The 12,049-nt window shown below is 42.0% G+C and overlaps 1 protein-coding gene across 3 annotated transcripts in view; it reads right to left on the bottom strand.

Annotated features, from left to right (window-relative positions):
* The window catches only part of NKAIN4 (sodium/potassium transporting ATPase interacting 4), an 81,517-nt gene that overhangs the window by 10,980 nt on the left and 58,488 nt on the right, over positions 1–12,049 (bottom strand). Inside the window, exon 5 of one of the 3 annotated variants that reach the window (XM_048820288.2) lies at positions 878–1,936. The exons of the other annotated variants lie outside the window; for them this stretch is intronic. Within the exon in view, the coding sequence (XP_048676245.2) occupies positions 1,928–1,936 (9 nt within the window). The 3' untranslated portion in view covers positions 878–1,927. Of the gene's footprint in view, positions 1–877; positions 1,937–12,049 lie in introns of those variants that run through there. 3 annotated transcript variants of the gene reach the window in all.

Here is a 12,049-nt window from a genome sequence, read left to right as displayed (position 1 = left end):
GATTGGAAGTAACAGTGAGGACACTTCAGGCAAGATGCAGAGTCAGAATCCATGTCCATACAAGAGAGTAAGAAGAAACCCCACACCTCTTAAAGCCCTGCTGGGGCTCCCAGATCTTGGGTCCAGGTGCACAGCAGAATTTGGGGCTGTTTACTCCCTCCCAGAAACAGGTTGGGTGGGAAATAGGCAGGATCTTGACTCCACCACCTTTACTCACCGGCCAGAGGAGCTGAACCAGTGGTGGTGTGTCGTAATTCATGGGGTAGTGTAGGCCAGCTTTAAATTACTATCTCCTGTGAGGAAGTGGGGAAGGAAAAGTGACTCAGTGGGGTGTCTCTGGGGTCACAATGCCTCCTGGAGCTGCTCCTGTCTTGGTGCACTTTACACATTGCTCATTGCCCAGAGTCAGGCCTAAAGTAAGAAAACAGACTTGAAATTTCAAAGCTAAAGTGGCCCATCACCTCAGAACCTCAAAACAATTTTAAAAAAACCCCAAACAGAGGCTCACCACTTTGGGGACAGTTCCCAGAAGCTCTAAAATGTGCCAGACCCTGTTGTCCTCATGTTCAGCGGCAACAAAATACCCAGCTTGAGTAAGGAAGGAAGAATCTGGCCCTAACAGAATGATCCTGGTTCAGCAGATATGTATTTTGCTCTGCTTTCTGTTGATCAAATATCTCCTCCGTACCTAGCATGATGTCCTTACATAACACTTCAGTTAGCAAGATCTTGGTTGACACTAACCACATTATTAAAGTTATTGTGAGCCACAATTATTTGTTTTCCACCGTAAACTCAATGCTCTTTAACAAGAGTTAGAATGTGGCAAACGATGGCTCAGTCCAAGGGAAGACAGAATGATGCATGAGAGGACTCAGAAAGTGGAATTCATTCATTTTTAATATGACAGAAAAATACATCACACCAGAAAACAAAGGCAGAATAATGAGATTTCTATTGAGGGATTATAAGACTTGCTTGTGTGCTGCAGCTCTCTGAAGACAAGAAACACCTTAGCTGGAGGAAACTAAGTAATTTTTACAGCACCACCAAACCTTCTATTTCTTTTAAACTTCCTATTAAAAGTTAAATGCAACAACAGAATCATCAGTTTGCTCTCCTGAGCCATGACTCGTTCCATGGGGGTACAGTCCAGCACTGCCGTGATGGAGAGACAGCTTTCATCACTCATTTTCCTGCTGCGTAGTTTCCAAGAGAGGGCTACTTTACCCCTTAGTCTCCATTAACTACAGTTGACTTTACTCAGAAAAGAAGCCAATCAGTTGCAATGGCAATCACAAAACCACACCACATACAAAACTAATTATGCATGGCGAGCTTTTAGAGAGTTACCTGTTTAAGTGGTGCCTCTGCTCTCTACAGGCATAGGAGAGAAGAAGAATGAATAAGTGTTTTCTTCCGATTGCTTTTCTTTGTTTGTATTGTGTTAACAGGGGAAAAAAAGACACATATCTTTTTTTGTTTTGGGGGTGTTTGTTTTGTTTTACTTGTTTAAATTTGCATTTGTTGAGGGAGAGAAATGTACCTGGAGCTGACCATGGTGCTGAATAAAGGCAGCAAGCCATAATCCTTTATTATATTAGGCAATATATATGGCTATTAGATAAGGGACAAATAAAAGCTATTTGTGGGACTACACTCCAAATCACTTATGAGCATTTCTCCATGCAAGATTCTCCCATTGGTCCCTCTAGTGTGTCACTGGTCCATGCTCTTCAAGTTTTGGGTGACTGAAGTCAGAGTGCTGGCACCATCCTATGGATAGGATCTCTTGGTCAATCCCTAGAACGGAGAACTCATGTGTGATTAAGGTGCAGATCCTCCTTTGTTACCTCTCCTCAAAGGTCCAAAGATCATTTACCTCTTCTCAGGCTGAACTTCAGTGAATTATCCAGGAGCTAAGATTCTAAAGTATCTAAGCAAAGCAAATATTTATAAGTAAATTAAGAGATCATCAGATTAAAGATAAATACTTTGAAGATATTTATTTAGATTCATTGAAATAGCTACTTTTACAAAAAATATGATGCTCTTATCCTTAGCATGCTGTGTCTGTTAATTTCTCATGTCTTCCCTCTTTCATTCCAGCATCTCTGATCTCCAGTCCTAGGTATTAGTGACCTACAGTCTGTTGTCCACTGAGGATCTAAAGAGAACTGGAATGATAGGAAGTAGGGCCAGCTAATGTCAGGATGACAAAGTGTCCCACTGTTTTCTAGTTTGCATCAACATCCATTGTTCGCTTGATCCGTGAGCCTTAAAGCTGAACATCACAATACAATTGGGCAAGGACAGGTATTTAAAATTTAATCACTGTGACAGAGATAAGCATCTTTGATGCAAATTTTTATAACTTCCTGTGTCTTTGAAATGATGGTAAGAACCTGAAGACTTATTTATTAATTTCTTAGTATGTTAGAGGTGAGGTTGGACTCTTGGGCTCTTACAGCAGCGAGCCAGGATCCCTGGGTTCTATTTCTAGGTGTAACATTGACTCACTGTGTGGCTGTGGACAATCACAGTTGGTGTAAGTTTATCAGTCTCTAAAATGTACATAATAAATAAGTCACGTATGTCACATGATTACCTGGAGTCAAATGAAAATCGATTTCACATGAGTGATGTGAGACTTGACTAATAGATATATGATGCACTTTGAAATCCTATAATAAGAGGTACATATGGGGCATTATTATGTAGGACCTGATTTTTCAAAGCACAAAATGTCTAGGACTTCATGGAAAAGTGTGTGAGCATTTCTAATCTGCACATGCTATTACCATCTCTGTGGATATTTCTACACATGGAGCTAGGGGTACAATCCTAGCTCACACAGATATGTTCATGCTAGCTGTTATTGAGCTAGTGTGCTAAAAATATGGTGTAGCCACAACTGCACGGCAGTGGCAAGCAGCAGCTTGGGCTAGCTATGCTGAGGACACACCCGGGGGTTCAGGCATGTTTGTACCCAGGGTCACTAGTCCATATCATCACTTACTGTGTACCATGACCACACTACTATTTTTAGTGTGTTAGCTCAGTGAGAGCTAACACGAGTATATCTATGTGAACTGGGAATCACACCCCCACTTCATATTGTATGCATGTGTGCGAAAATTTTACCTTTGCTAGATGTCTATCTGGCTGTTTGCATACACAGAACTCTGATGTGTGTGCATTCACGTAATTCCAGGTTCAGATTCAGAGTACAAATACATACCCACCCATACGGGGCCTGATCTCAGTGGGCTTTGAAAATCCTGCCTTTAATATTTTATAGGGATCAGTGTAAAATAATAATGATAAAGCCAACTCATTGGACATTCACTAAAACATCCAGGAATGGGTATTGCATAGCTAATGCTTATCCTGATTCACAGGAGATTCCAGGTAGGTCTTCTTGAATCCTCATACATTGCCATCATAGAATCATAGGACTGGAAGGGTCCTCGAGAGGTCATCTAGTCCAGTCCCCTGCACTCAAGGCTGGACTAAGTATTATCTAGATCATCCCTGACAGGTGTTTGTCTAACCTGCTCTTAAAAATCCCCAGTGCTGAAGATTCCACAACCTCCCTAGGCAATTTATTCCAGTGCTTAAATACTCTGACAGGAAGTTTTGCCCAATATCCAACCTAAACTTCTCTTGCTGCAATTTAAGCCCATTGCTTCTTGTCCTATCCTCAGAGGTTACGAAGAACAATTTTTCTCCCTCCTCCTTCTAACAACCTTTTATGTACTTGAAAACTGTTATGTCCCCCCTCAGTCTTCTCTTGTCATGGTCTTGTCCAACTGTGAATTTTGGATTAACAGTTATGCCAAACTTGATTCCTAATGGTCTGTATACTCCATATAATATACAGGTAAACCTGATCTAAAGTTGTTACTTCTGTCATCTATGTCAGAGAGGTCCAAAACAGCATTAAGAATGAGGATGAATTATCTTGCACCATAAAGGCAGAATTCACATAAATGCTTAATATCAGTCATGCCACTAGGGCCAACCAGTTAAACCTCCTAAAAACTTGTTCCACAATTAAGAGGTATTGAGCTAGCAATAAGGGCTGCTAGGAAGTTTTCTTTGCAAAGAAGTTTACCTCCCCCCTCCCACTAAAACACCCCTTCTCCATATAGAAGGCAAAAACAAATAAAACAGTGGACAAAGTGAACTTTACCAGATCTCCTAATTCCAAATCCTTGGAAGCGTGAGTTATCTTTCTATTTCTGGTTTCCACTCTACTTTGTTTCAACATAGCCTGCTTTGTGTTTCAAATTTACTCTGCTTTGACCTTATAATGCATGACTTTGTGGCATGGATTTCATCAATTATAAATTACTGTTTATTCAATTACTTGTTTCCGTTTTCTCTAAAAAGGTTATATTAGCCTCCCAGCTCAGCCGGAAGGGGGAAGTTTCTGGAGCGGGGGGAGGAGGGACATACAATATAAATGTGTATTGCATTTTTATGTTGCCTGAACTAAGCTATAATTAAACCTATCACTTTGGGGATAAAGTGAACTCCTGGGATCTACACTCTGTCTTGCTTCATGCATGAATTATGAATGAAACAAAGCCAATAGAGTTGAAATAAAAATTGCCATCACCAAGTCTGCTTTCAGTGAGAGAGAGTCCGCTTGAGCGTGGGCTGAGTTAACTCCAAAAGGCTCAAAGCTTTTAAAGTGGATTCACTGCTAATTCGGCAAAGAGTCCTGTGGCACCTTTGCCACTTTTACAGATCCAGACTAACACGGCTGCCCCTCCGATCATTGCTAATGGTTTCTTCACTGAACTTGAGAATTAGGGGATGGGTTTATTCCATTTCACATGTAATGAATATAAATCTTTCGAAAGAATTAAAATCTTAGTGTGACATATAGCCCTGTTTTTAATAATGTGATGAACTGGACTGCCAGCGGTTCATATTCTTTTAAGATACCCAGGCTTTTGGCTGTTAGGAGGAACATCACTGTAATTCTGGGATTTCCAAATTAGTAGAAAGGCGTTTGTGTGGCACTCTGAACAAAGCCTAAAGACACCAGAGTTCACCTCATGGCTCTTTACAATGTTGGGTGAAATAATTAGGATGGGAGGGAATTCAGTGGGCAAGCCTCTGCATCAGGAGACCCACCATGGTTAGCAGTCATTCATTTACATCACACAAGCCTCAAGAGAGAGGTCAAAGATTATGGCTGTATTTCACTCCTGTGTAGGATGCTAACTGAAGGCTCACCTGCCACTTAGGTCTCACTTCAGCCCAGTCTATCGCAAGCCCTAGAATCACATTAGACTGTGACAGAGAAAGAGATGAAAGATTACACTCTCCCATTAGACATTGTTCCTTGCCCTTCAGGGTACATTCTTCAATCTGAAAACCAAGGAAAGCAGTGGATTAAACACCACTGAAGCCACCTCAAGACGAACAGGGGAGAAAGAAAGAAAGAAAGGCGGCCCGCTGGATGGTAACAATAATGGAAAGAGAACATATTCCGTGGAGCAGCTTTGCACACAAAGCCCCACCATGTACTTTTGATGCTAGAGAAATTCAAGGAGAGTGAGACCCCTCGGTGAATAGGCACCAGGACAAAAGGACAGAGGGAACGGTTTGTATGTTTCTTTGGTGCAGAATAGAAAAATGGTTCAGTTGTTGTGAAACATGTAAAGGCTCTAACAAAAACATCCTCCAGCTACAACTGGAATAGATCTGATTGGCTGAAATTTAATTTTTGCCTCAGCAGGGAGGGGAGGGAGAGGCAAGAAGAGAATTTACACAGTTTTGATCTATTAGCTTCTTTTATAGCATCATCCATCAAGGTGTTTGCCTGCATGAGAAAATGTTTCAAGGTTGATGTATACAGGGAAATCTCAAGAGCAGACTCAGGACAGAGGGAGGAAGAAATATGAAAATAATCAAGAATCAATGGTGATTTTAGTGGCACATGAGAGACTGTGCCTTTAATGGGGTTAGGCTGAACTCCCCACCAGTTGTAACAGCTTTTGGGGTAAGCTAATTATTTATGCTAAAATTTAGTACCTCACTTGTTTCCATATAGATTAAGCAATTGAGTTCCAGGAGACCTTGGATTTATTATTATTAATTATCTGTATTTGCATAGCACCTACGTGTCCTAGTCATTGACCAGGACCCCATTGTGCTAGGTGTCATACACAAAGATGTCTAGAGAGGATGCAATCACAGAATCTTATTCTCCACTTGCACCAGTTTTACAATGGTGTAACTTAAATGGAGCACTCCTGATTTATACCAATGTAAGTGAGAAGAGCATCAGGCTCAAGGTCTCTGGAGGATGGTTCCTCTCACAATGCTTCCACTCAGCAAGCTCATTCAAAAGAAGCTGGGCTTTCATCCCCCCTCTCCCATCTGATTGGCAGCTGCAGAAGTGTGAGAGGAGTGAGGCAAGGATTCATTATGGCCTCAAGAATGACAGGGTGATAGAAAGCTTTCAGGCTCCACACTTCAAATTGGAACCAGGTGAGGCAGAAGAGCCCCATTCTCACCACCTATAAAACCTAAAGGAAGCAAACAGTAAAAAGCATCCCAGATGACCAAGTAGCAAAGGATTGAAAGTAGTTTTCTTCATAAAATTCATAGGGGTGATCTCCATTTAGTAACTTCTTCCCATCACATGCTGTGTCACAGCCCCATTTACCTTTATTAATACAACATCTGTTTGACTGATAAATAAAAGACAATGGGTCATATATTGCTCTTAATTTCTCTGGTATAATCTGGATTCACACTAGTGTAACCGAGAGCAGAACCTAGACCCATGTTCCTTCCGCAAAATGGTTACAATTTGAACATGTTGGGAATTTTCCTTCTAAATTATTTTTGATGAAAAATGCAGTTTCTGCAAAATAACAAAAAAATTTTTTTGCAAAAATTAAGATTTTGCTAAATTTTTCAAATGTCCTCCAGGAAAATCAAAACAAAATATTTTGTTTCAGGTCAGTTCAAAATACTTGGGATTGCCGATCCTGACACACAACATTTAGTTTTGAGTAGGTTCAACATTAAACTGCATTTTCCTATTGTAGTGCTTTGTCTCACAGGAGTTGTAATTTAGATGCCTGATGCCCCCATCCTCTTATGGGCCAGGCTCCCTGGCCGGACTACATGTTCTATGATGCTACACAATTGCCCCTTTGACGAAGCGGCGTGGTGCATCACGGGAGTCACATGGCCCCAGTTGTATCATAAGAGATATAGTCCAGCCATGGTAAAATGGAATGACTTGAAATGAAACATTTTGAGTCAGTTCAGCAAAGCAAAACTAAATGGTTCAGTTTGGGAACACTGAAATTTTTAATTTTGACCAAAAAGGCACTAACAAAACATTTTGCCATTTACAAAACCGAAAATTTTCATTCTGTGAAAAATTTTAGTATTTCAACTTTGTGTCCTATTTTGGAATGAAAACAAATTTCCCATGGGACAGAAATTCCAATTTTCACTCAACTCTAAACACAGCCTACGGCAGACAAGATGTTAACATACCATAGATACAAACACAGTAAAAGGAGAGGCTACAATGAGATGACCTGGTTGCTTAGGCTGGTGATGCACACTTTCTTAAGAAATACAAAGTATTGTTTTGGTTTCAGATACTATTATTTTGAACTTTGTAAGCCTCACAGTTGATGTGTATTTATTGAGGAGAAACTTGGAGGAGGAGAAGGTGGAAGCATGACAGATGGGCTCAAACAGAAAGTATTCCTATCTAGCTAAGCCTAGTCAGCTGGATAGGAGCTTTTTAGGGCTAGCTTCAGGGGAGAAAGAGAGAAGCTGCAATTCAGGCTAGGAAGCTCTGAGGACAGAAGTACTACTTCTGTTGCTTTGTGCTTTTAAACAGTTCTGCTGTTTGGCATTTAATGCTTTAAGTTGCATGAAGGGAACATGCCCAGAGAGCAAGAGCGCTTTGGGGGTGCTTTTCGGTTGTACAAGAATCCTATACCAATAAAATCCAAGGGGTTGTTTTTGCTTAAGCTGGGCCTCTAGTTGGGGGTTAGCCTAGATAACCCTTGTGTTCCTTTCTAACGCTATGTTTCTAATGCAATTCCTCTCCAGCTTCACAGTCCCCAGCCATGCTGCAGATGATTTGCAGCCCTAAATGGGTGGTTGATTTTGTGACTCTGCATGATACCCACTCTGCGACTGTCACCAAGCAGAGACTACAAAACTCAGTTCAACTATGACCCAAACTGAAATTCAAACCCAACGTCTGCAGCGGTATAAGGTTAATACAGTAACCCAATGTGATTCCCAGCCCTCAACCTTTGCCAGTCTCAGAAAGGGTTTTGAATCCTCTTTGCCCCAGTGAGATACTGATCATTCTTAGGCCTTTGCAAGTTACCCTGGGGGGGGGGGGTAAGTGATGTAAAATGACACTAAGCTATTGCTCTAAGTCCACCAAGAATGCTCTTGTTCTTTAGCCTCTGCTGCTGTTTCCCCAGATAACCTCAGTACCAGCTTCCTCCAAGGCATGCAAGTATCCAATTAAGCCTTTTATTAGGAACACATGTCATAGCCAGGTGGGTTCAATCAGCCAGTCAAACAGCCTGGGAAACAACAGGCTGCAGAGCAGAAGGAATGATGCACCTCGGTTGTCCCACGCATCTGCTTCTTTCATTGTGAAAGTCCGTTACCAAAGACAAATGGATGGAGCAGGGACGCCCTAACCTAATCCTGTAGAGGTTATAAGACAAGCTTATTTTATTCACAGTGTGCAATTTGCGTTGAGTGATGCCAGTATTGCCGAAACACAAGTAGGAGATCATTAAGGTAGGCTTGGCACTAGACTAAGGCCTAAGCAAGGCTGTCACCAGTCCTGGGCTGCTGATGGGTGCCTCCTGCTGTACAAGCACTGAAAAATCCACAGGCCATCCCCATCTTCCTAAGTATAGGTCTTTGTGATACCAATTGAGTTAAATATCCCACCTGTGTTTGAAGGGGATGGGGCTCTTGGTTCCCACTCTCCTAGTCCCTTTTTTATATGCTCAGATTCTGTAATCCCCTAAGGGGTAGAGGGTAGTGGCACCAACTGCCTGATGGCTCTCTTTGGGGCTTGCCAATCCTATCCGACCTGGCCAGTGTTTGAGATTTATTGTCTCCTGATAGGCATGGGGAGGAGAGGAGAGGGGGATGGTAAATGACCCTCCTGAGAGTGTCTCCCCTGAAGGCTTCCCAGAGTCTCCCTTGGGAGCAAGACAGACACCATCTGCTCTCTCCCAAAGCTGCCCAGCAACTGCTAGGAATTTCCTGCTTCCTAGCCCTTATTCCACCCTGATATGATTGACAGGGCCAGCGTTGCCAACAGATGCTCCTCCTCCTTCGTGGGTGCGGGGTTGATACACCCCATCACAGAGGCCTAGCAGTTAAGAGTTTGTTAGCATAAGACTTAGCATAAGTAAGTGACCTCGGGTTATAATCTTTAGCAATAAGAGCATTTTCATAAACAACTGAAAGGAACAAAATAATGCAGGCTTAATGGAATTTTAGGGGTTTTTTTTTTTTGAGTAACATGTACCCTTGCAGCTATCTACCTTGACACACTGGAAATACTGATCAAAATACTGATGCAAATAGCAATGTCAACATTCAGAATCCCAGTTAAGGTTACCTGGATAGCCACATTTGGAGAGAGGACTGAGATCAAATTAAATATGGTCATGCATATGCTGATGTGTAAAAAAAGGGTATAAAAACCAATGCATGGATGCTGACCAGTGGTTCATCAGAATGAAGTAGTAAGCAACAGCCACCACTGTCATTACCACTTAGGGTGACGTGCTTACTGATCAATTCTGTCTTTGTTTTCATCAGTCCATGATGTTCTGAATACATCCGCTTTGTGGATTGCTCTATTCTTTATACCCATTTATTTGCTCAGTATTTTTCACCTGTGGATGAGCATGGTTCTTGATTAAAATGTTTGGTTGGATACACAGGGAGACCTAATCTCAAATTCAACCCGAATAAAATTTTCTTAAGTAGCCATTTGAGTAATGAACCTGTTATTTGTAAAAGTAGTAACTCAAATTTATCATAGACTACAAGGAGCAGGAGGAAAGACAAGGGAGGGTAGAATGCCCAATGAAGCTGGAAAACTAGAGCAAGCCTCACCCCACCCCCCTTTGCAAAGTTCTGCCCTAGGGGCATGAACTATTCAAAGCTACATTCAAACCCTCCCTTTCATCCTTGCTTGTGACAAGAGCAGCAGAGCACAGAGTCTCTGCTAAGTCCCCATTACTTTTCTCCATGAGACAGAAGTACTGTAGGTTTCATTTCTAGCTTGAGAGTGAGTTGAGCATGTTTGCCCTCTCACAAATATGGGCTGGGGGAGGTAGGAGGGAAGAGGGAAGACATTAATTTCTCGATCCTTCTTGAGTTTCCGGAAAGCTCTTGCTGGCTGGAGAAAAAGGGATTGTGATCAGATATCCAAAGCGACAACCAACAGAGTTTGATTTTCTGACCTTTTTTGCTCTCAGGATGCAATTATTATCAGCAAAAATGTAACACATGCCAACAGCAAAACATGTCTTGACTTGCTTTTCACTGTAACATCTGCTGTCAACCTTTGCTTTGCCATTTTCTTGGGAACCTTCCAAGCTGTCATTTTGAATGAAAGCAGCGGACAGGCAGGCTGAAAATTCTCTCTGTTAGGAGACATTTCCAGCCTCCATCCCATGCCATGGACCTTTGGAAAAAGCCCATCCCTCCCCGCTGCCATATGGACAGATCAAAATTAGGCCAGGTATTTAAAACAGAAAATGAACCTCCAACTTCTGCCTGGCAAGTTGGGGAGTTGTACTGTGGACATTTGCTAAATTGGAAAACAAAGCAAATTTTCTTTTGCAGATAAGTAGGATAAAAATTATTTCTGCTGCATTTTTTGTTGGGGTTGGTATAGGCAGGCAGCACACTGATGGTAAATGAACTAACCTGCCTATGTCAGTATACAGTCACTGCTTAAGATGTATGCTTCCATTAAGCATCTCTCTCCACTATGTCCCTTCACAATGTCCTTTGTTCTGGTGTATTTCAGTGGGTTGGTTGGGATTAAAGGTATAGCCCCACTTTTCTGTCATATAATCCAGTATTGGTTCTGTCATGATAGTATCTACGCCCTTTTCACTTTCAAGAGACATGGCTTCAAATCCTGACTGAATGACATTTGAAAAGGAGTCTGATGGATTCTTAAATTAGGCCCTAACAGATATTTGTGTAGATGAAGAAACAATCACAACTGACAGTCTTTGGTGTGGATGCTGACCTCATTCACTCCGGATAAAGTTAGAAGCCACTCTATTAACATCATGGAGTTCGCCCAGCAGAATTTGCCACAAATGAGATCAGAATCAGGTCTTTGATGGTTCCCCCCCAACAGAGGCCCGGGATTGGAAGAGCTGGGTGACACAGTCAGGAGTCAGGGACATAGTGCATTAGCAGAGCCATTCAGGAACGCTTCTATGGCATTCACTCAGCCTGGGTGAAATTCATCCCGAGTAAAGATGGGGTTTATGAAGAGCAGCTACACAGGGGATTTGACCTTTTTATCCTGTGAGCAGGGCTCAGGGCAGCTCCACAGCTGCTATTACAGCCCACTGGTTTGCACGGAACATTTTTTTTTTCATAATAAGGTCAAATTTAATGAGGGGGGATGTTTTCTGGGATGAATCAACCTTCCCTCCGGGGGAGCACACAGCAATGTTACTGTGCCTCAGTGCTCCTGAGGAATAATTATCTCTGGAGGATTGGACACGTGGTCACGTCTTATTTGTTAACAAGATATCAATTTCATAACACTGAAGCTGAAACAGATAATTTTAAAGCTGCTGAACAAAACCCAGAAACACAGGAGAGGAGGCTTTGCATCCCTCACCCCACTGCTTTGAGGTACTGAGCATTCAATTGCTCATAGATGCCTGACAGACAAGGAGGGAACGAGGTCAGAGCCTTTGCTGCATCTCCCTGTTCTTCGGGAGACATGATCAATAATACAAAAAAAAAT

This window comes from Caretta caretta, chromosome 13, assembly GCF_965140235.1.
Source record: "Caretta caretta isolate rCarCar2 chromosome 13, rCarCar1.hap1, whole genome shotgun sequence".
Taxonomy (NCBI): Eukaryota; Metazoa; Chordata; order Testudines; family Cheloniidae; genus Caretta; species Caretta caretta.
Note: the sequence above shows the minus strand (reverse complement) of the source record. Positions and strands in the feature narration are given on the sequence as shown.